The sequence below is a fragment of the Dendropsophus ebraccatus genome, chromosome 3 (assembly GCF_027789765.1).
Source record: "Dendropsophus ebraccatus isolate aDenEbr1 chromosome 3, aDenEbr1.pat, whole genome shotgun sequence".
NCBI lineage: Eukaryota > Metazoa > Chordata > Amphibia > Anura > Hylidae > Dendropsophus > Dendropsophus ebraccatus.
This window is the reverse complement of record NC_091456.1, coordinates 64660220-64684766: the sequence shown is the minus strand read 5'-3', so window position 1 is coordinate 64684766 and position 24547 is coordinate 64660220. Positions and strand designations below refer to the sequence as shown.

Below are 24547 nucleotides of genomic sequence, written 5' to 3'. Positions count from 1 at the left end.
GTGGACTGGGTTAGGAGCGCTAGCCCAGCCCATTGAAGAGACTGAGGACACGTGATGCCGTCTCGGAGGGTCGGGGCCAGGAGCAGCGAGCGTGTCGGGTTGGACTGAGGTCTGATGATTCTATGCAATCCGTGGGGGTGAATGCATCTAGATAACAGCAAAACTGTGCAGAATCCATACTAACTTTATATTGGAAAGATGGAAAGCTACGGGTGGGCAATGTATTAATGCAAAAATAATTTGGGGAATACCCCTTTAAGTACTGGACTCTGTGTTTACTCCGTGCATGCACCTACACTTGTTCTAACCTTGCAAAGCCTGGTGTTAGTAGACCCAGGGGCTGGGCATACCACTCCTTGCCACCGTGACAAGTGCCTAGTCGTTACACCAACACCTAGCAACCCCATGTTACTGCACTAGCATAGTGGAAAGGGTTTGTGGTAGTATTATATAATTTAGCATTCTGTCTTGACAATAAGAATCTGAAGGACAGTGAGGTGTGAGGGCAGGGGTAGAAGCTGAAACAGCCATGGCAGGTAGCAATGTCCATAGTTAAAAAACTGTAAATAATTGTAGAGTAAAGAAGGGTCATTTAAGGAGAACCAGCTGTCAACCCCCCTAAAAATGAGATGTCACTATTATTAAATGCCTTAATGCTGCGTTAACACAGAGCGATAATTCGCCCAATCAAACAATTAACAATTTTGAAATAACAATGTGGCTTTTTTTTATAACGGTCAGCATTTAGTTCAATTGATATATCATTTGGCAAACCGTTATTGCGATCGTTTCAAGATAGTTTAAGCCTATCTCACACATAGGGTGAATTGGTGAAAGACTGTTTACACAAAGCGATCTGCAAATTTTTTATGAACAACCAACGACCATTTGACAACATGTTGAAAGATCAAAATGAACGATTTCTCGATTGTCGCTTGATCGTTGTGTTTACACGTGCCGATTATCACTCAAATGCGATCGTTATAGTGAAAATTTGAACGATAATCTTTCCGTGTAAACGCACCACAATGTGTTCTTATTACACACCCTTTTTATGGTTTCTTGATATGCTCTTCAGTTTCCAAGATATGTTTCTCCAACTATTCAGTTATTAGTCAGATGGGTGTGAACTTAATTTTTATGGGCTAAATATCAGGTAATAAACATGATTATAAAGTCAAGGAGTATGTATTACAAACACTCTCCTCAATGTAAAACATTCCGACCCCCTGACTGTAAAATGACGTCCATCACCTTTATTAAAATGTCAAACCCGTCCAACTATATTGTCAGACAGATTTTTAAATAATCTGGGCACCATAAGAGGCATTGGGAAACTATTCTGACACATGGCTGCTGTAAGGAAAAAGAGGAGAAACCTGATGCATGGTTCCCTGCTGTTTTAGGTCATTTTTTTTTAATTAACAAAAAAATTAAAGGTAAAAAAAATTAGCATATAATCTTCCCATATGTTTTAATTTAGGAACAATCCTAAAAAATATGATATGTATGCACATTTCTCCTAACCACATATGCTACCATTGTAACATCAACCGTTAAATCCAATTTTCCATATAAAATAGACAAAGGATATTGCTGTTAGCAACCATTGGCACTGCCAGGTTAATACTGGTAAGTGCAGGATACTGTTTCCTCTCTGCTATATAGGAGTGTTTATTGGTTACCCCGAACAGTCACATATTAGGTATATGATAACATCAGGGCCCTTCAGCTCAGTCCAAAGACTCAATACAATCTAGTAGCGTGTTGGTCAACACCTAAACTTATAGTTTAAGGTGGGCATGATCCCAATTACCGCTGTGTAATATCCCATTCCAAATCCATAGGTAATAGTATGGAGTTATAGCATGTGTAGCAGTCATCCTGGAAGGTAAAATAATAGCCCCAAAGTACCTGGATATTCTAAGTGACCAACTAAATCCCATACAATATTTCCAGAAGATCTTTTCCACTCTGCTACAAGTATGGGATCAAGGAGCATGAAAATGAATGGGGAATGCAGCAGAGATGTAGACCACACACAAGCAGAGGACAGGTAGGGCAATGTTTTGGAAAGAAAATGCCACGTTCTTCTAGTCCTGTAAAACCCCTTAAAGCATCTACCCAGGCTTGCAGCCCAGTCACCAGACCTGGATATTATTGAGGGTGTGTGGGGCATTCTTGAGAAAAAGGTTAGAAGTACATTCCCATTGCTGGCTTCTATCAAGGATCTAACACCAGTGTTAGTTGAAGGGTGGAACAAAATCAATATAAATGTTGTTTGTAAGTTATATTTTTATCTTCAACACATTTCCGCTGTACTGTATGTAAAAGTAGGTTCTACCCTTAATAGAAAGTGTGAGCTGTAGCTGGTGTACTAGTTATTTTGTCCACTCACTGTAGATGGCAATGGGACTGAAGTAAGGTGTGTTTACACAGAGAGATTTATCTGACAGATTTTTGAAGCCAAAGCCAGGAATGGATTTGAGAATGAGAGAAATCTCAGTCTTTCCTTTGTGACCTGTTCTCGTTAATAGTCTGTTCCTGGCTTTGGCTTCAAAAATCTGTCAAATAAATCTGTCTGTGTTAACGCACCCGTAAACACTTAAATTCCATAAAAAATGGTGTATTTACACAGAGATTTATCTGACAGATTTTTGAAACCAAGAATGGATTTGAAAAGAGGAGAGATCTTAGTCTTTCCTTTATGACCTGTTCCCTGTTTATAGTCTGTTCCTGGTTTTGGCTTCAAAAATTTGTCAGGTAAATCTCTCTGTGTAAACGCACCATAAGAAGTATGTCTGAAAACTTTTGTCCATAGATACATATTGGCAGTGTGGCTGTTAAAATAACGTGTATGCCAGCCCACCAGGAATGGAGAAAATATTCTTACTCTAAGTTTAGCAATTAGTACAATGCTCCTTGTTGTAGAAATGAGTAACTGTATCTGTACCATATTAAATAAAATCACATGCAATATATCGCTTTAACATGCTTATATTTGTTTACAGTGCCACCATGTGGCCAAACATGAGTATGTGTCATTCTGTTGCGTTTGTGATATTCATGTTAAAAGGGGTTGTCCGGCGGTCGGCCTGTTTTATTTTTATATATATATCTGCTTGTACATATAACAAAAAAACAAAACATGTTATCCTTCGGTATCCCACGCTGACTGCAGGGCCCGTTCAGCCAATCACTGGCCGCAAGGATAACCCTTTTAACTTTCAAAGAATGAATTTGTCAAAAATTGTTCTATTCTAAACTCTATAACATTTTTTCTGGCTGTGACTATGTATGAGGACTCAATTTCTATGCCGTGATATGTAATTTTTGTCGGTACCATGTGTGAAGATGTGACTTTTCATCACTGTTTATTCCTTTTTATCTGAAATGACAAAACAAAAAAAAAAAAAAAAAAAATAATAATTCCTTTTGGATTTTGCTTTTTTTTTTTTTCGTGTATACCATTGACAGAGCGAGATCAAAAATGTTATTACTAAATAATTCAGACAATTATGCACATGACCATACTTTTTTTTTTTTTACCCTTTTAACCTCTTAAGGACCCATGACGTACCGGCACGTCATGGATCACTGTCACTTAAGGACCCATGACGTGCCGGTACGTCATCCCTTTAAACGGGCGCCGCGGCCGGCCGGGTCCCGATCGGGGGAGATAGCCTGCTATAATACATAGCAGGCCATCTCTCCCTGTCGGCATGGAGGGTTGTTAACCCCCCCCATGCCGACGATCGCCGCTATTGGCTGATAAGCCCATAGCGGCGATCGGAACCTTTCCGGGCCATCGGTGGCCCGATGACCCGGAAAAAAATGGCGGTCGGTGCTGTCCGAGGACGGCACCGACCGCCATTACTGTAAAAAGTAATGGTGGTCACGGTACCACCGTCCCGATCGCCGTGAACGGCCGGCCAGCCGGCCGGCCGTTCACGGCGATCAAAGTCCCCACAAGTAATAAATACCTGCTCCGGACCCCTCAGCTAGGTAGCTGAGGGGTCCGGAGCAGGTATTTGTACATTACTCACCTGTCCCGGGGTCCTGATCGGCGTCTTCCGGGTTCCCGGCGTCCACTTCCTCTTGTCGGGACTTCGGCTTCTTCCGTGAGTCCCGATCGGCTGTTTCCGGCTCCAGCGTCGTCTATTTTCGTATTTTTCCGGCTCCAGCGTCGTCTATTTTCGGATCTTGCGCTCTGCTGCCCCCTAGCGGCTGATAAGTGTAATACACGTATCAGCCACTACAGGGATGTTCAGAATGTAGTAAAAAAAAAAAATTTTTTCCCAATTTTTTTTTTTTCTATTTTCCGCACCCTATCGCCGCTGAGTGTTGATCAGCATCGCACGAAAGTGCGCTGCTAATCAGCAACTCCTCCTTTTTGGCGTAGGGTGTTTTTTTTTTATATCCTACTGCCACGGTCTGCTTATAAGTGCCGAACATAAGTGCGGCATTCATCAGCAACACCATTTTTGGCGTAGGTTTTTTTTGTATACTTACTGTAAAAAACACGTAAAAAAACACTACATTACACCACACTACATTGAATAAAGTTTTACACTACACCACTACATACCCCATATACCAATCCCCATATAAAGATGGCCCCCAGGGTGTTTTCGGTGTCGGACGCATACATTATTATTGCCTCCGACACCGAAACAGCCAGTGAGGATGAATTGGGGGGATCCTTCTTTCCTCCATTCATCCTCATCCTCCTCATCATCCAGTGACGTGTCTGGGAGTAGCGTAGCGTACGCTGCCCCCCAGACACGTCTTTTCCGCCAGTACCGTCCCAATAAGAGATGACGGTATGGCGTGAAATTCTACAAACTCTGTGAGAGTACCTCAGGGTACACTTACAGATTTAGGGTACGTGCACACTGCGGAATGGCGAAGGATAACCCTTCGTGCATTCCGCAGCTGGCACCCGCCGGCGGACTGATGCAGGTGCGCGTCTCCGCCTGTGTCATAGACTCTATCCTATGCATGGGCGGATTCCATTATCCGTCATTCCATCAACACGTTGGACGCAGAGCGGAATCCGCCCGTGCATAGAATGGAGTCTACGACACGGACGGAGACGTGCGCCTGCATCAGTCCGCCGGCGGGTGCCAACTGCGGAATGCACAAAGGGTTATCCTTCGCCATTCCGCAGTGTGCACGTACCCTTAGAGTGTATGAAGGAAGGGACACCCGAATCCAGCCGCCAGATGCCCCCCCCCCCATCCTCGGAGTTAGTGGGGAGATCGTCCGGGAACTGATCTTCCCACTGCTGGATAAAGGTCACCACCACCCGTACGGGGATAACTTTTATACCAGCACCCCCTCTTCTGGTCCCTCGCTGCCTGAGCTACTGTAGCTTGCGGCACGATCCGAACATATCAGAAATAGTAATAGCGCCCTAATATTTAGCAGCCATGGAGCGGACCCAGCGCTTCTGGATATGAAGGACCCCGTATCGCACCAGGACAACATTTTCCAGGTGACGTCCCCCACACTGGAGAACAGGAGACCCCAGAAGAAGTGCAGAGTGTGGCGTAACAGGGGGATCAGGAAGGACACCATTTACCAGTGTGACACCTGTCCTGATCACCCCGGCCTCTGCATACTGGATCGCTCCAAGGCGCACTACACGTCATTGGGGTTCTACATTATCTAAATTCTGTCCCTTATTCCTATTTCAGGGGTCACGTTGATCCAGGGATTATTCTGATCGCCATTATGGAGTCGGGAAGGAATTTTTCCCCTGTGATGAGGCTACTGTCGTCTGCCTCACGAGGGGTTTTTGCCTTCCTCTGGATCAACACAGGTTGAATTTGATGGACACCTGTCATTTCCAACCTTATAAACTAATAATTGGCCTAATACCCCCAAATAAATTAGAATTGTCCCTTTTCCCCAGCTAAATAGGTATGGCCGCCATTCCCATTAGAGGATGCCATGATGCAATTACAAAGCCTCTGTGCGGCCAGGACAGTAGAAACCCCCCACAAGTGACCCCATTCTGGAAACTACACCCCATAAGGAATCTAACAAGTGGGGCAGCGGGTATATGGCCCCCTGGTGACGGCCACATTTGGGACGTGAAAATGAAAAAAATGGTATTTTTTATTTTCACGGCACATGTCCTACACATGTGCCCATCACTGGTGGGGTCCATATGCTCACTGCACCCCTTGTTAGATTCCTTATGGGGTGTAGTTTCCAGAATGGGGTCACTTGTCGGGGGTTTCTACTGTTCTGGCAGCACAGGAGCTTTGTAATTGCGACATGGCCTCCATCCCCCATTCCAGCCTCTAAATGGCGCTCTGTCCTTTTGGTGACTTGCCCTGTGCCCATATGGCAAATTATGTCCACATGTGGGGTATTTTCGTACTCAGGGGAAACTACCCTACACGTTTTGTGTTCATTTTCTTTTTTAACCCCTTGTGGAAATGGAAAAAAATCAAGGCTAGACCAACATTTAGTGTAATTTTTTTAAAATTTTTACTCTAAATCATTGATCTTGTCTTGATTTTTTCATTTTCACAAGGGGTTAAAAGATAAAAAAAAACACAATGTGTAGAGCAATTTCCCCTGAGTACGGAAATACCCCACATGTGGACATAAAGCGCCATGCGGGTGCAGGGTAAGCCTCCAAAGGGAAGGTGCGCCATTTGGTTTTTGAAGGCTGGATTTGGATGGAATGGATTTCGAGGGGCCATGTTGCATTCAAAAGGCCCCTGTGTTGCCAAGACAGTTAAACCCCCCACAAGTGACCCTATTATGGAAACTACACCCCTCAAGGAATGTAACAAGGGGTGTAGTCAGCATATGGACCCCACTGGTGACGGGCACAAATGTGGAACAATGTGGCGTGAAAATGAAATATTAAATTTTTTACACTATAATGTTGGTCTAGCCTTGAATTTATCATTTTCACAAGGGGTTAAAAGAGAAAAAAACACACAAAATGTGTAGAGCAATTTCCCCCGAGTCCGTAAATACCCCACGTGTGGACATAAAGCGCCATGTGGGTGCAGGGCAAGCCTCCCAAGGGAAGGAGCGCCATTTGGATTTTAGAGGTTGGATTTGGCTAGAATGGATGATGAACGCCATGTCGCATTTACAGAGCCCTTGTGCTGCCAAAACACTGTAAACCCCCCACAAGTGACCCCATTCTGGAAACTACACCCCTCAAGGAATCTAACAAGGGGTGCAGTGAGGATATGGACCCCTGGATGACGGGCACATTTGTGCCATGAAAGTGAAAAAATGAAAATTTTCACTTTCACGTCACATTTTTCCACATTTGTGCCCGTCACCAGTGGGGTCCATATGCTCACTGCACCCCTTGTTAGATTCCTTGAGGGGTGTAGTTTCCAGAATGGGGTCACTTGTGGGGGGTTTCCAGTGTCTTGGCAGCACGAGGGCTCTGTAAATGCGACATGGCCCTTGAAATCCATTCCAGTGAAATCCAGCTTCCAAAAGCCAATTGGCGCTCCTTCCCTTTGGAGGCTCGTCCTGCGCCCGCTTGGCACTTTATGTCCACATGTGGGGTATTTCCGTACTCGGGAGAAACTGTGCTACATGTTTTGTGTTTTTTTTTTCCTTTTATCCCTTTGTGAAAATGAAAAATTGAAGGCTAGAACAACATTTTAGTGTAAAAAATACTTTAGTCTTTTTTCAAGCCATATTGTTTGGAAAATCTGTGAAGCACCTGTGGGGTCCAGATGCTCACCGCACCCCTTGTTACATTCCTTGAGGGGTGTAGTTTTCTAAATGGTGTCCCTTTAGGGGTGTTTTTTAGGTTTTGGCACCCCAGAGCCTCTGCCAACCTGAAGTGGTACAGTCAAAAATGACCAAAAATAACGGAGCCATTGAAATTCACTAGGCGCTCCCTTATATCTGAGGCTTGTGGTTGCGTCAAATAGCGCAATAGGGCCACATATGGGGTATTTCTATAAACTGCAGAAATGGGGCAATCAATATTGGGGTGCATTTCTCTGGTAATAGGTTTATAATTATGAAAAATATTGGATTACAATAAAATCTCTGCACAGAAAATTAAAATTTTCAAATTTCTTACACACTTAGCTTTTATTTCTGTGACTCCCCTAAAGGGTTAAAAAACTTTCTGGATGTGCTTTTGCAGAGTTTAGGGGGTGCAGTTTCTGAAATGGGGTGCTTCGTGAGGCTTTCTAACACACAGTCCCCTCAAATACACTTTAAACCTGAACAGTTCCCTAAAAATATCTGATTTTGAAATTTTACTGAAAATTTGGAAATTTGCTGCTAATGTTTTAAGCTTCCTATTGTCTAAAAAAAATGAAATATAGTTTAATAAATGCCGCCAACATAAAGTAGACATGTTGCTAATGCTATTTAATATATAATTTATGTGGTATAACCATTTTCTGTATAAGCAGAAAAGTTTTAAAGTTGGAAAAATGCATTTTTTCACAATTTTTCACGCTATTTTGGGTTTTTTCATAAAGATTCGTTATAAGTATCGACTCCAATTTACAAGAAATGTGAAGTACAATATGTCACGAGAAAACAATCTCAGAATCAGCCGGATAGGTAAAAGCATCCCGAAGTTATTAATGAATAAAGTGACACTGGTCAAATTCATAAAATTTGCTCCGGTCCTTAAGGCCATTTCAGGCCCGGTCCTTAAGGGGTTAAAGTCCCCCTAGGAGACTACCATAAGCAACACAAGACTTCATATCTGCTGCTAAAGTCTTCCTCGGGCAAATTTGAGCCTCACTCTCACGTTCCGTGCACATTCCGTAACTCTGTGTCAGTGCAGTAGTGTCAAGATTTAAACCGTTTCGGAGCTTCCGGCATCATAATGATTGATGATATCGGGAGATCCGATGTCCGTTCTGAACGTTGGAATGTAACCTTAATCAGTGGTGGCAGACCCACACCTTTCATCAGTCTGCTCTGCTGCGTTTGCCATTCAACAGTGCGGTGAGCAGTATTGACTGATTTTTGTTTTTGTGAAAATTGCTTATTTTGGCAGCAGTGTCTTATTTTAAAATGTTGGGAATATCTGAAGTTATTTTAATGCATTCATAGCTATGTTGCAAAATAAATAAATACATGTGTAGTATAGGTCAGCAGTGTTGATAATTGCTTGGAATTGGTCAGGTGATTTCTTGCACACTGCAAAAGGCGCCTGCTCCATAAAAAAAAAAAAAAAAAAAAAAAAAAAAAAGTTTCCAGATGAAAATCCAAGATGACAGCCCCACAAGTTTCTAGCTCTGCCTGGCTGATGTCAGCTAAGTCTCTTCAGTCAGCTTAGCGGCAGAGAGCTTTACAAATCATAGCTGAGCGATGCTGTGTGCCAAGAGCCGTGTCTCTGCACCTTCAGGGGTGTGGGACTTGATGAGGAGCACAGGGAGGCCTGTCTAAAATTAAATTTTTGCAGAAAAACAAGCTGGCACCACAAAATAAAGTAGGGAGTGCCAGATTCCACAGCCTAAACAACATGTGAAACTATGAACAGCAAATGGCTGGAAAAGATAAACTGCACATCCCAATAATAGAAAAAATATTCACAATCTTTATTTAATACACATCAATGCAAAAAGGACAAACACTTAAAAACATGTTCACTGGTTCTGATGCAACACAGTGAAAAACTGACCTATCATAAACATATATATGAGGAGCAGCGGAAAAAATAAAGCTAATGACCAAGGGAAAAAGAGTGATAATAACCTTAATCAAAAAGATCTCAATACCCCAAACACAAAAAATATGAAGTATTAAGTGAAAAATAATCACGCAAGAAATGAAAAATACATAATGCAAAATGCAAGAATAAAAACCCAAGAGACTCAAGAAAGTCCTGGTGACGGAACGCGTTCTGGTCTGACTCTATCTGGGGCAGTGGAGCTTATTTCACATTCTGGGTTTTTATTCTTGCATTTTGCATTATGTATTTTTCATTTCTTGCGTGATTATCTTTCACTTAATACTTCATATTCTTTGTGTTTGGGGTATTGAGATCTTTTTGATTAAGGTTATTATCACTCTTTTTCCCTTGGTCATTAGCTTTATTTTTTTCGCTGCTCCTCATATATATGTTTATGATAGGTCAGTTTTTCACTGTGTTGCATCAGAACCAGTGATCGGTATTGTACGTGTTTTTAAGTGTTTGTCCTTTTTGCATTGATGTGTATTAAATAAAGATTGTGAATATTTTTTCTATTATTGGGATGTGCAGTTTATCTTTTCCAGCCATTTGCTGTTCATAGTTTAAAATTTAATTTTTGTCAGATTTAAAGCCTGCAGCACAGCAAAACTGTGAGTACCATAGGAAATAAGTCACCCAGGGCCACTTCTGCCATGAGGCAGATTTTTTGCTCCGCTAAGGGGCGGCACAATCCCTTACTTTCACTCTGCAAGTTCACTCTGGTTATCTTTCCACTTGCATCTGGTCTGCAGGGACAGCACCAGGCACCCTTGCATCTTCAGACCCCTGTGTCTCCTCCTCAGGCCCCCTCTCTGTAGCTCAGTGATGGACAGCCTTGTCTGTAGCTCAGTGATGGACAGCCTTGTCACTGGGGGCAGCTGTCTCCTAGCTGCTGGCTGTCTGTGTCAGAGCAGAGACACAGCAGTTATGACTGGAAGCTGTGTGTGCCCTGTCCCCTCCCATACAGCCTGATCCTCTGACCCCTTCACTGCTGGCCTGGGATGTGACATCTGCTAGAGAGGAGACAGACACAGGAGGTGTGTGTGTGTGTGTGTGTGTGTGTATATATGTATATATATATCTACTCTGTCCTGTTTGTACAGCACATGTGCCCTGTATAAGTATGGAGGGATGTCAGTAGCTGAGCCCAGTCTATGCCCAGGGTTGCCAGCTGCTGTCTGTCACCAGTGACTGGCATTCTGTTTTTTTTTTCTTTTTATTATCTCCCCCACAGCAAGCCAGTACCCATATTCACCTTGCTGGGGAAGCAATAGAAAAATCCCTAGATGCCATAGTTATAGCTGCACACTGTAATAATACCATAAGGATTAGTATACACTACTTACATTATTAGTGCAGTGTACTGTAAAAAGATGTAAAAAAAAAAAAAAAGAATCCACTATATAAAAAAATGAAATCACTACTTTTCCCTATTTTCAAATAAAAAAATGTAAACAAGAATATATATAACTATGAGTGTATGTTCACACTATGGAATACGTTCGGAAATTTCACGCGGAGACAATGCGGCAGACTGCACTTGAAGTTTCACCTGGTCCCATTGACTCAATGATATTCTCCAGCTCAATTCTTTTGGGACGACAGACTGAGCTTGAGAATATCACTGAGTCAATGGGACAGGTGGAACTTTAAGCAGAGTCAGCCCTAGGCCTAAACTTGAAATTTTTGAGCATATTCCATAGTGTGAACATACCGAGACGAAAGAAACGATATATATCTGAACTAAACAAAAACTACATTACTTTTCCTGCATGGTGAACGCCATAAAAAGAATATATCCGTGCAATATATTTACTATTGGTATATATGTGCTGTATATTGCCGCTAGTATATATCTATGTATGTATATATCTGTTAATGCAGTTGGCTTCCTAGATTTCTTAAAGGGGTTGGCCACTTTATAGTAAAATTGCTCACTGTACAGTATTAGTAAGTGTACTCACTGTATATACTGACAGCAGCTTCCTGTGTACCTCATAGAGCTAATATCAGACTCCTCTCCTCCATCCTGGGCTGCCCTGCTCTGTGGTGTTTTGGTCCATAAGATTGCTTACATGGAGGAGCATGTGACCAGGCCCCGCCCCCCAGTGTCCACCAATGAGCCTGTATATGTCTATGGAGGACACAGGGGAAAGGGCATGGTCACATGCTCCTCCATGTCAGTCATTTTGTGGACTGAAACAAAACAGAGCAGGGCAGCCCAGCCTGGTGAAGGGGAGTCTGATATTCGATCTATGAGGTACACAGGGAGCTGCTGTCAGTATATAAAGTGAGAACACTTACTAATACTTTGTACTGACCTATTTTACTATAAAGTGGCCAACCCCTTTATCTACTAATTGTTAATTTGAGAGGGGGGGGGGGGCACCATTTTATTTCTCGCCTCAGGCAGCAGAAAACCTAGAATCGACCCCGAGGTCACCTGTGCTAGGAAAGCTCTCTTAAAAATGCAATTTGGGGGGGGGAAACAATGTCCACTCACCTCCCCGGTTCCAACAGCGGGTCATGATGTGACGTCTCAGGTCCCCTCAGCCAGTGACAGAGGCAGGCTATGTTTCAAGTCAGCTCAGATCCCGCCTCTCTCACGGACTGTCAGAGACGTATCGCCTTGGGTCCGCGTCAGACACCAGGAAGCGGCCGGGAACCGGAGCGTCGCAATGCAGGACCCGCCGCTGGAAACGGGGAGGTGAGTGGACGTCGTTTCCCTTACCCACCTCCCCGGTAACAGGAAAAAAAATGCCCCCCCCAGCGGAGTACCCCTTTAATCTCTCTCCACACCAGCAGGCAAACAGCAGCTTGCTGCGCTCTGAAGGCACAGTCTGTCTAATTTTCCTAATTGCTGCACCTGTGTGACCAAGTCTACCTGTCTGTTTGCAATTACCCATACCACCCTGACAGGTGCCAGAACACAAATAAATTGGCGCCTATCGCCAGAAATGTTTGCCTGACCCACGCCTTCCAGCAGTCAGCTCTGCTGTGCTGGGTTCGCCATGTCACCCCATTAATCAAAAGAGTGAGCAGTGTGGACTAATATTTTTAAATTTTTTGAAAAATGTGCTAATTTTGGCAGCAGTGTCTCATTGTATCATTTTGGGACAATATCAGATGTTGTTTTAATGTATTAATAGCAATGTTAAAAAAAAAAAAAAAAAAAAAAAGTGTAACAAAAGTCAGCAATGTTGATAAGTGCTTCAGAGTACCCTCACACATACTGTAGGTCTTTTGTGACTTTTTTTTACACCCAAACAAACCCCACAATGAGATGCATGGCGTTTTTGCCTCTCAGTTTGAAAGTCTCTTTGAGACTTTGGGCATTCTTTGGCTGGGTTCACACTGCATTTTTGCAATCCGTTTTATTCATCCGTTTTTTGCAAATGGCTGAAAAAAACGAATGCATTTGTGTCCATCTGTTTTGATCCGTTTTTCCATTGACTTCCATTGTAAAAAAAAACAGATCAAAACGGATCAGTTTTTTTTTGACGGACGCAAAAACGTAGCTGACACTACTTTTGTGTCCGTTAAAAAAATTGATCCGTTTTGATCCGTTTTTTACAATGGAAGTCAATGGAAAAACGGATGCACACTAAAGCATCAGTTTTTTCCATCTGTTTTTTCCAAAAAACGGATTGCAAAAACGCAGTGTGAACCCAGCCTTCCCCGAACATGGACTTTAAGGGTACGTTCACACTTACCAGATGCGCAGTGTATTTTCTGCTGCAGATCCCAGCAGACTTCATTTAAATAACTGAATACAGCATCAAATCTGCACCATCAAATCTGCTGCGGATCCTGTAGGTGTGAACGCACCCTAACACTGAACTTCGTGTTCGGGTAAAAATGCCAAACCAGATTGCACCCGCTCTAGAAAGGAAGGGGTTAAGTGACCCCTTCCTTGCTGGAGCAGTCTTCTCCCAGTGTTCTACTCTTTAGCTGGGCAGGGACACTGCTTCAGCCGCTGATTGGCTGAAATGACACTGGAGCATTGTGATTTCAGTCAATCAGCGGCTGCAGCTGTGTCCCAGCTTTAGCCACCGATTTAGAGGCTCCATCTTTGAAAAGGCAGAGCCTAGTACACTTGTAGGTCAGTACACTTGTGTGCCAGGCTCTGCTAAAGAGAGAAGACGTCGGGGTGAGTATCAATGGGGGCCCCCTTCTCCACCCAGCACTGGGTGTAAAGGTGTTGTTTTTTTTGTTTTTTTTTAAATAAAAGACTTTTCTCTATCGTGTCATGTTTTATTTTTATTTAAATTCAGGATTAGTAGTGGAAGCTGTCTGATAAATGGCATCCATTTGTAAGCCACGGCCTAGTGCTAGCCACTATAAAATGGCTAACACTAACCCCCCCTCCTAATATTATTACCCCAGTATACCACACCAGGGGTACTGGGAAGAGCCGTGATACCAGTAGTCCTGGGGCATCAAATTTGGCACTCCTGGACTGGGCGGAAACAGGTTGGAATTATTAGGCTGGGGAGGGCCAAAAAAAATGTCCCGTCCTACCCTGATACTACTAGGCTGCTGTTGTTTGAGTTTTAAACCGTGCTGAGTATAGAAATAGGGGGAACCCTTTGTTTGTTTGTTTTCTTTTAAAAACCGTATAGGGTTCCCCCTTTTTCCACTACCAGCCAGGTTTGCTGCTGTAAGGTTTTTAAACCTGGCTGGTAGTGGAAAAAGGGGGAACCCTATATGGTTTTTAAAAGAAAACAAACAAACAAAGGGTTCCCCCTATTTCTATACTCAGCACGGTTTAAAACTCAAACAACAGCAGCCTAGTAGTACCAGGGTGGGAAGGGACATTTTTTCTGGCCCTCCCCAGCCTAAAAATACCAGCCTACTACCACCCAGTCCAGGTGCACCAAATTTGACGCTCCGGGGATACTGGTAACCCAGCTCTTCCCAGTACCCCTGGTGCGGTGGGTAGTGGGGTAATAATATCAGACAGCTTCCATTATGAAGCCTGAAATAAAATAAAAACACAACACAATAGAAAAAAGTTTTTTTTTTTTTTTTTTTTAAAGAACACCCCCACAGCCCTCTTTTACTATTTTTTTTTTTTTTTTAAAAAAGAAAGAAAACCGCTGGTCAGCGAATTCGACTTAATCCTCTGGATACAGATATCTGAAAAACAAAAGGGAAAAACACACACAAAAAATCCAGGAGCAGAACGCCCATCATTGTTACAGGTGTTCTGTACATTACAGTATGGCACACAAGGGGTTAAGTAAGGATGCATGGCGTCCACTTAATCCTTCGTGTGCCAGACTGAACAATGTGGCCCCCAGGAGGTAAAGTGAGGATGCATGCCATCCTCACTTAACCCCATGGGGGCCACACTGACGTCACAAAGTACCCATCACATTGCCCCCTTTTACTTGCTGGGATCGGTGTAGTGCTGGGGGAAAAAAAGAGGGGCCCTATTGATATTCACTCAATGAGATGTCAGCATCTCTTTGCACAACTCAACCAGGTGAGTGCTATCTTATTGGCACCCCGATACAAACTATTGCTGCTTAGTCAATATTGCACCAAGAGGCGCCCCTTGTCTCCTTTTTTCTCGTCAGCAGAGTCTGGCACACTGAACTACAAGTGAAGTGTGCCAGGCTCCGTCTCTTCAAAGATGGAGCTGGCGAATCAGCGTCTGCAGCTGGGACACTGCTGCAGCCGCTGATCAGAAGAAGACTGATAGAAGACCAGAGGGTATGTTAACCTTCCCCCGTCCCCCCCGGAACCTAGCACAGTCTGGTCCATAAGGGGTTCATTTAACCCCCTGTGGACCAAACAATGGCGTTTTTCTCCCTGAAAAGCGCCATATGCATAGGCTATGGTGTTTTTTTTAGTGGAGCTGAGGACTACCATTTAAGTCTATGGCTATGTTCCTACAACGTCAAAAATAGAGAAAAGGCAGCCGATTTTGATATTCAAAAAAACTTCTGTTATTGCCGCGATTTAACTGACTGCAATGCATTGGGAAATGGAAGGTGGAAGTCCAATGATCAGTTTTTGGACGTCTTTTGCAAACAGCGGACATTTTTTATTACTTGTTCACACGCAGTTTTCCTTTGTCACCGTTCTTTCTCCGTTTTTTACTATTGAATTCAATGGACTTTTCAATTAAGCCACATCCAAAGGCCAATTAGTAACGCCAAACCTGAATAATGTACAAACACCAGTCATTGCACTAAGGGGAGGCCAGACAGCTAAATAACATCCGTTATTTAAGATTTAAAATGACGGACGTCATTTTAAAAAGGAGATGAAAACATGTAAACATAGCATATGACAGAAAAACGCCACAGTTTGCCCAAAAAACGCCAAACCCTCAGTGTACTGCATAAATATACTTCTGGTACATTAGAAGTGATTTATTGTTTTTTATTGTTTAGAAAGAGTGGGAAATATTACTAATTTATTTTACCAGAATTTTTTAAAAACAGGCTTTAAAAAGAGGTGACTGCTCATTGTTTTAAAGAGTTTCTTTAATTCACACATGATTAACATGGTAGGGACATATGTGAGGTAAATGTTACCAATTTTCTGGAGACAGACAGATTGCTAGGGATGCGCTGTCTGACAAAGATCATAGAAAACACTGCAGTTATGTGGCTTATCCCTAGCAATGAGACCGACCTGCATAACCCAGCTGGATTATTACAGTGCCAACAAAAGAGAAGGGTGGGGGAATACTTGGCATCAGTCAAGTTCTTATGTCAGCCTGTAACATCAAACTGAATTTTTCTACAAATAAACTCTGATGAGTAATCTCTATAAACAGAATAGCAAGAAGCAAATTGCAATTTTACATTACCAGGCAAAGAATATCAATAAACAGCTCCAGCGATGCCCAAGGCAGATTAAAATCCATACAAGGTATTTATTAAAAAAAGGTGTTTTTTTTATTAATCGCTAAAGGTCTTTTGCTTATACAGTCTCAAAGAAAGTAATCAAAAGCTGTGGCATAAAATAACAAAACACGGCTTAACCAATAGTGACCTCCTTCCTGAAATAAAAACACAACTTAAAATGCACTTCTGACTTACAAAAGAGGGGAAAAAAACTCACTGCAGTTTGCTAAAATTTATATTTATAAAGAACAAGCCACTTGATTTTCTTCTATTACTTTTGGAAGATCTGAAATCACATAGAAGTATTTACACATCCCTGAGTAATATTGTACATACATAAAATAGGTTTCACAAATGCATTCTTTACACGGTTTTACATAGAAATTGCTTTTTCACCTTAAAATACAATCAGAAGCAGATCAGACTAGGCATGGAAACAAAATGTGTAATTTGGAGGAAAACAAGGCCAAGCTATGTACAAGTACAGACAAGAGCAGTAAAAAGATTTAAAAGAGCATTCTCACGGTTAGATTTCTGAAACACCCAATCATTCTAATAGAAAGGTGGCCACAAAACACCGCCATCTCTCTACTAAAAAACGAACACCGGAACCTGCATATTCAGGGCGTCTGTGGGGTCCCAGTGACTAATAAGAATCGGACATGTCAGAAGATCCTGTTGTGGGATTACTCAAACCTAAGACAATACACCAAAAATGAGGCAATATGAACACTATACAATAAAATCCTGGTAAAGACTCAGATACTGGCACCTCTAACAACTTAAATATTACATTAATAATAATTCTGAGGTAATTGATGACATCAGTACATGTGCATATACTGAATCATTCTGTCATTTTCAGTTTACTACTGCAAAAGTAAATGCCCTTCATAGTAAGACAGAAAGTGCTGTGTATATGATCGGCTTTTGTTACCAATTGCTATGAATAAACACGAGACCAGTTTGTGGACATATTTTCTGGAGGATGTTACACAGTGCTGTTAATTTTTAAATCCTCCATATTGATGGGTTCCATATATAAACTACTGCTGTCACACGCTGTACTTATCTTATAAGGGATATTGTAGGATGAATAAAGGTGCGAATGTAAATTTGTTCAACATAATCCAATATCAACAGGAAGTGATGCCACGTAAAAAGGCATTGGGAGTTGTATTTAGTAATGAAGGTTTCAGATATGCTATCTAGGACAGGCCCCACCTCTTCACCTCCTCTATTAGATAAAGTGCTTCTAGCTCTGGTTGCTGTAGTGGAGGCCTGCAGAACAGCAGAAATTATCCTGAACAATTGCCATATTCAAAAACAAAAGCGACCGCACTGTGGTTACATCCTCAGCAATGACCTGGGCTGGACTTCAATTGTAAACACTCACTGCGGGGTTATTTTTTAGTGCATAGGTGCACTACTTTTGTAAAAAAATTGACCCAAACATGGCCACTGAAGAACTAATGTTTCCCCAATTTCTAGTAGGCCTAAAAGGCAACATAATGGAGTTTTAATTCATTTTTATGTTTATATTTTTTTGATTAGTCATTAAAGGGATTCAAGTGAATGAGACACAGCTGCAATGAAAGTATTGTATGTGCTAGTAGAAGCACATGTAAACGATGAAGAGGATGCAGTGCTTGCTGGAGTTTTGCATTGCCACAAAACAGCTAATCTAATTTGGATGACCTTACCTGAGGACAGGCCAGTAATTTTCAAAATCTAATAACCCTTTTATAGTAACCTTGTTCCTTCCGAATGTTTTATTCTCCAAGCAAACAATGGATAATAAAATGTTAGTTGTGCAATTGTAGTTGAATATGTGTGTGTGTATAATATATATATATATATATATATATATATATATATATATATATATATATATATATACACACATATATATATACATACATATACATATACACTGTGGTTTAAAAAAAAAAATGCTACTTGGATTAGATGGTCATTTCAGCCTTACAAATGAACATTGACCATTTTCTAATGTAAATTCAACTGCGGCAGCATTGTGCTTGAACAGTTAGAAGGTCAACTATAAGTTTACAAATGCCAATAATGATGATTTTTATTACAAGGAAATGTAAGAATCATAATGGGATGTGACACAAGTTAGGTTAGGCTCATATTAGGCTTAGAGAATGTGTTTCCAAAGTATACTTTCAATGTGTGCATATTCAGCTCATAGGAGTTATGTTTCTCTCCGAGGAGAGCGTCACAAAGCTGTATAAAGACCTAGATATCCTTTGTAGTCGGCCCATAACATGCCAATACAACTATTTGTACAATCAGAGTCAATTGAAGACATGCAACAAAATGGGAACATAGTTGCATACTTCTAAAGCATACAGTATGCTTGGGGGCAGTGCTGAAATATGAATGCTGAAAGCAAACAGAGCCCAAACAGGCCTTTAATGTTACGCACATTTTTATAAATGAGTATATCTAGCATTGGGTCAAAATTGGTCTTACAATTATATATAACAGTCCCTAGAGGTAGCCATAAAATCCATTGTTTATATTACTTTCTGCATTCAGAAAAGATAAGATAAAATTAACATTATAATTCATAACAAATAGTAATAGCAGGTAATAATGAAACAAAAAAAAAACAACCTTTACATGGCGCATGTGGAGGCAACAACCAGCTTATAACAGGAATTTATTGGGGGAAAGGAAAAAGGCAGCATTAAAATGAACAGATGTCTTTTAAGGTCCAATCCTGGAAAATATCCACTGGTCTCGAGTAGTCTATGGCATTCAAACATGCTATTAAACGAATTCATCTCCAACATTTTCAGTACACAGAATCTGGATCATTTGATCCAAATATAAATTGTGTATTGTTTGTATATACACTAGAGATTGGCCTTTCACATGCAGCATTCCCCAAACTATAGGCGAGGTCACTTTACTGGTGCTTCAGTGCTTGTTTTATGACTGTAGATGTGTAACAGTTAAAGGGGTGATCCAGCATCAGAGAAAACATACCAGCTTTCTTTTCGAAACAGCACCACTCATGTCTTTGTGTGTGGTAGTGCAGCTTAGTTCCATTGAAGTGAATGGAGCAATGTTGTAGTACCACACAGGACCTGAGGACAGCACTATTTTTGGAAAAAAGCAGCTATCTTTATCTAATGCTGAATAACTCCTTTAAAGTTTACATTTTACAAAAGGCACAATGGTTATCAATAAACACACTGAAAGGGTTGTACGCAAGAAAAAAAAAGTATGCTATTTTTTCGGAAACAGTATCACATTTCTCTATGGTATTGCAGCTAAGCCCTATTTATGTTAAGTATGTGGCCATGCAAAATAGCCACCTCCCCCCCCTCTTTTTTAACATCACAGAGGTACTCTGGGCGGAAGCCTTTTTAATATATACACGGGCACAGGTTGTTTAAAAATATTTAAGAGCACTTACCTTCAGTACCTACCTGCAGCATCACCAGTATCTTAGGATCCGCCCCGCTTTTTGGGTCCTGGGGCCATGATGTTGCAAGCCCACCCAGTCAATCAGCGACTGAGGTGGTATAACGCTGTAGCCGCCAACTGGCTGGGTGTTCCTGGAAGCAGTCGTACAGTAGGACGGATCAGTAAGATGCTGGCGGTGCAGAGAGAGCAGGGGAGGTAAGAGCACTTTATTATTTTCAAATGACCTTTCCCAGGGCATATAATTAAAAAAAGCCCCTGCACAGAGTACCCCTTTAATATCCTCAAACAACCTCTTTAATACAAGGCTTTCTTCTGATGAGTACACACCAGAACAAAGTAGTCTCCAGTGATTTTAAAAAGAAGTATTAAAACTATTTTTTTTAGGCGATTCCCCATGCTATAACATTGGATATGATAGACTTAGAAAAACTAGCTGCTTTTTCCAAAAACAGTTCCCGCTTGTCCTCAGGTTATGTGTGGTATTACAATGCCACTTCATTTACTTCAATGGAATTGAGCTGTAAAGCCACACACGAAGAGCGGCTTTTTTTCTAGAATAAAGCAGCCATGTTTTTCTAATTCTGGATAACCCCTTTAAAAGTCACATTGAAAATGCAGTCTATTCTGCATGCACAGTGTTCAAATGCAAAATGAGCTAAGCACATTGATATACAAGCTTGTAAGAATCTATTCATTTAAACCTTAGACCATTCTGGACTTAGGAGTCCAGTAGGCGATAATATGGGTGTTTATTGGATTAGAAAAACATCACTACTTTCTTCCAAAAACAAAACTGGATCTGTCCACTAGTTATGTGTTGTACTGCAGCGCAACTCTAGGTGTGGGTCTGTTTTTCTAGAACAGCTATCTTAGGAACACCTATACAGAAGGCCGGTCAAATCATGGATTATATCCCCTGGATTTCTAAGTCAAGAATAATCAGAGATTGAAATGAGTATTAAATTACAATTAATCTTTCCCCACAAAGCTGTATACACTACTCACAAAAAGTTAAGGATATTTGGCTTGCGGGTGAAATTTCAGGCTAAACCTAAAATGTACTCTTACCTTTACAGATGAACTACATGTCCAATTATTCAATGTTTCTGAACGTTTTTGTCATCTTCAACAGCAGACTGTTTATTGAAACATATGCAGGTAACAAGGTTGTATGCTTGTTACCTGCACATATTTGAATAAACTGTCTGCTAATGAAGATTCCGAAATGGAGAGAGCCTCATCTTTCATCATTTTTGGATGCAAGCAACATACAAAGAACTACTGTGGATGAGTGAGCTCCGCCAATGTGGGTGTATACTAGCTGCAGTTCATACTGTCCAAGTTACCTCATTGCTAGTAGTGCCCAGACACAATTATTTGCACAACTTGCTGCTGGTGTGTCTAGTTGATACAGGACTGCCCTTCACTCTGTGATTGGTACAGTGACAAGCCCATACTACTTGAACAACATTGTTAATCCAGTCATTGTGCATCTGCATGAACAAAACAGGTCTAATTTCATCTTCATGAACGACAATGCTCCAGCTCATCAAAGTCGTATTGTTAGGACACAGCTGCATGAGACTGGGGTACCTGAAATTGAGTGGCCTGCACTTTCTCCAGACCTGAACTCCATAGAAAACCTATAGGATTAGCTCAGTCACTGTGTAGAGGCTTGTAACTAGTGTTGAGCAGACTTGCCAAACTGTTCCGGTTTGGCAAGGTTCTCCAAACTTAAGCGCTTGCCATTCAAACATGTATCCATGTTTTCCTGACAGCCCTAGGCAATTTCTCCAGCTGCCGGGAGTCACATGCTGAGCAATCGGGTTTGGAGAATATTGCTGAGCCCAAACAGTTCAGTAAGGCTGCTTAACACTACATGTAGCCCTATACTCCAGAACCTCAATGTTAACAGCATGAGAAGTCATTGTCAAGTAGTAATTGATGCTCAAGAGCACATGACAAGTTACTGACACATTGACATTTTTGTTGGGCTATACACACCACTGTTGGCTTTTGTTTCAATAGTTTGAGATGAGGAAATCACCTTTGCATGTTTCTACTTATATGCCCTACTTTCGGGATATAATATCACTGTAGCATGAAATTAGTACGTTTTACATTAGATATCACCTGCAAGTCAAATATCCCTAAATTTTTCTGAGTAGTGTATTAACCTGCCCCACTCTTCCTGCTTTTTAACATGATACTGGTTAAATGTATAGCATTATTATTGTGACAGGTTCCCTTAAAGGGATAGTGCGGCGTTTAATATTTATTCACTAAATAACACACATTACAAAGTTATACATATAACTATGCTCAGCCAATCGCGGCTGAGCATCTGATGACGCGGCAAAGGGGGGCCGGCATGAGGGACTGCTGGAGCGGTCCGGCCGGCCTCTCGAAGATGACGTCGTCGACCCAAGATGGCGGCCGAGGTTGACAGTGAATACGTTAGTTTACCGCACCACACTTCCGGGGTGGGGGGAACGCGGGGACGGGGGCCATTCACTTAAATAACACACATTACAAAGTTGTATAACTGTGTAATGTGTGTTATTTAGTGAATAAATATTAAACACCGCACTACCCCTGATTCCACAAGTAGTACAGAAGACATGAAGTACAGACAACTTACTTGAGCTGAAGTTTCATAAAGACTGCAAAGCACCAAAGCGACTTTAATGCAATCGTCACAGCCAAAACATGGTGTTCAGCCCACTGCAGTCTATGCGATCACAAAGCTGACATTGTTGCAGATTGCCATACATTCAGAAACTTATGTCTGGGATAAAAAAAAAAAATCTGTACATTAGGCAAATTACTTATCGCCAGGCTTACAAGACGAGAACGTAACAATATTTATATGCGGCTACTTTTTGGCAGTATGTTTGCCCTATTTCTTTAAAAGCACTTCGGGAAGTGTGAACTGGTGATGCTTGATCCCTTTAATATGACTCATAGAAAAGCTTATCCTTGTTTCAGGTTCCATATTGCTACAAAAAATGGGTAGGGTAGGTACACACCTAGATATGTTGAAAAATGTATTAAATATGTTATTATTCAGCAAATGTACATAAAACGACCAATATACATATTCAAATGTTCAATGTGTGCTAGAATTAACAAAAGCCCTTGGAAAAGGTCATGTAAAGTCTGTAACTAACTGTACAAATATTCTGTGCATTTCAGAACTCTCCTCATGGATCATGAAGATCCATAAATCCCTGCACTTTGAGTGCAGCATTGTCCATTCATCATATTTTTCACGTCTTCACTGGCTGTTTTGCTTTAGGAAATGAACGAGATGCCCCAGCTAAGTCCATTCATTTGCAGTGTACAAGCAAACTTGGGCTAGCACAAAAACTGTTCATGTCATTGTTTGATGTTCACATTTCAAAGCAAGAGTCCACATGTGCAGCCCTCATACTCCCATAGAATCCCGTGTTCGTTCAACTTTTACAGTGAGATCTTTAAAGGAAGGACGTTGGTTGATATTATTATTCCAGCACTCGATCATGATGAGATAAATCTGTGGAAAATAAAAAGGAAAACGTCACCTTTAATGCATGCAATGCTTAGCTAAAGTATCCCCAATTTATAACGCAGACGCCTGCTCAGCCATAGTTTGGAAGATAAAGAGACAGGGGCGCTCCCTAGTGCAGTAACTGCAGATGATCACAGTGCTGTGTGTATAAGGCCCAACTAGATCACACTCACCTTTTAGGGTTGTGCTAAGAGATAGATATAACACTATAAAGCACTTATAGGTGGATCACCGCTGCCCCTGGAAGAATACCAACGGGCAGTGTTCTTCCTTTGGAGGGTGCAGATGATGAGTATATCTCCAGAGAGTAAAGACATGCCTATGGCCTATACAATAGTAGTCAATGTCCTTACTCTCTGGAGATATACTCATCATCTGCACCCTGCAAAGGAAGAACTCTTTCTGCTCTGCACCACTGGCCTAGTCCAAGCCAGTTTCTACTACTGGTTAGCCATAGGAAAGGAATACAACTTTCTCACTTTTCACCCAAGCTGTATTTGGTAAAAGCTGGCAATGATGGGGGAGATGAAATTGAGGCTTCCTGAAAGAAATTCTTACTCAGTGTACAATGTTTGCCTGGTACACAAATCTGAAGGGGTTTACCAGCTAAAGAAAATGTTTTAAAAGGGGTAAGTGCGTCTCAACCAATCATTGGCTGAGGCGCACCCCTTCCGCTCCAAGCAACTAGCTAAGCGGGGACTTCCTGCATGTTAAGACATCAGCAGGAAGTAGCAAACAAAGGCACAGCCTGAATGGGATTAGGCAGGGAAAAAGGACTGCTGTTTTATGCTTACTCAACCTCCCAAAAATGTAATAAGAACACAATCAACACTGCACAAATAAAACCTACAACTACTCATCCCACAAACACAAAGCACTCTTACAGCTTAATCAACAAAAAATGTAAATGTTGAAAATGGTGTCATAAAAAATTTATTTTAAACACCTTAACACACCATGCTGTATTATTACATT

At 41.5% G+C, this 24547-nt stretch overlaps 1 protein-coding gene across 2 annotated transcripts in view; it reads right to left on the bottom strand.

Moving 5' to 3' along the window:
• Nucleotides 1–18483: 18483 nt before the first annotated feature.
• JAK2 (Janus kinase 2) overlaps nt 18484–24547 on the bottom strand; it is a 173149-nt gene continuing 167085 nt past the window's right edge. For both annotated transcript variants that reach the window (XM_069961926.1, XM_069961927.1), the window contains one exon: nt 18484–23557. In XM_069961926.1, the coding sequence (XP_069818027.1) occupies nt 23450–23557 (108 nt within the window). In that variant the 3' untranslated portion in view covers nt 18484–23449. The remainder of the gene's footprint in view (nt 23558–24547) is intronic.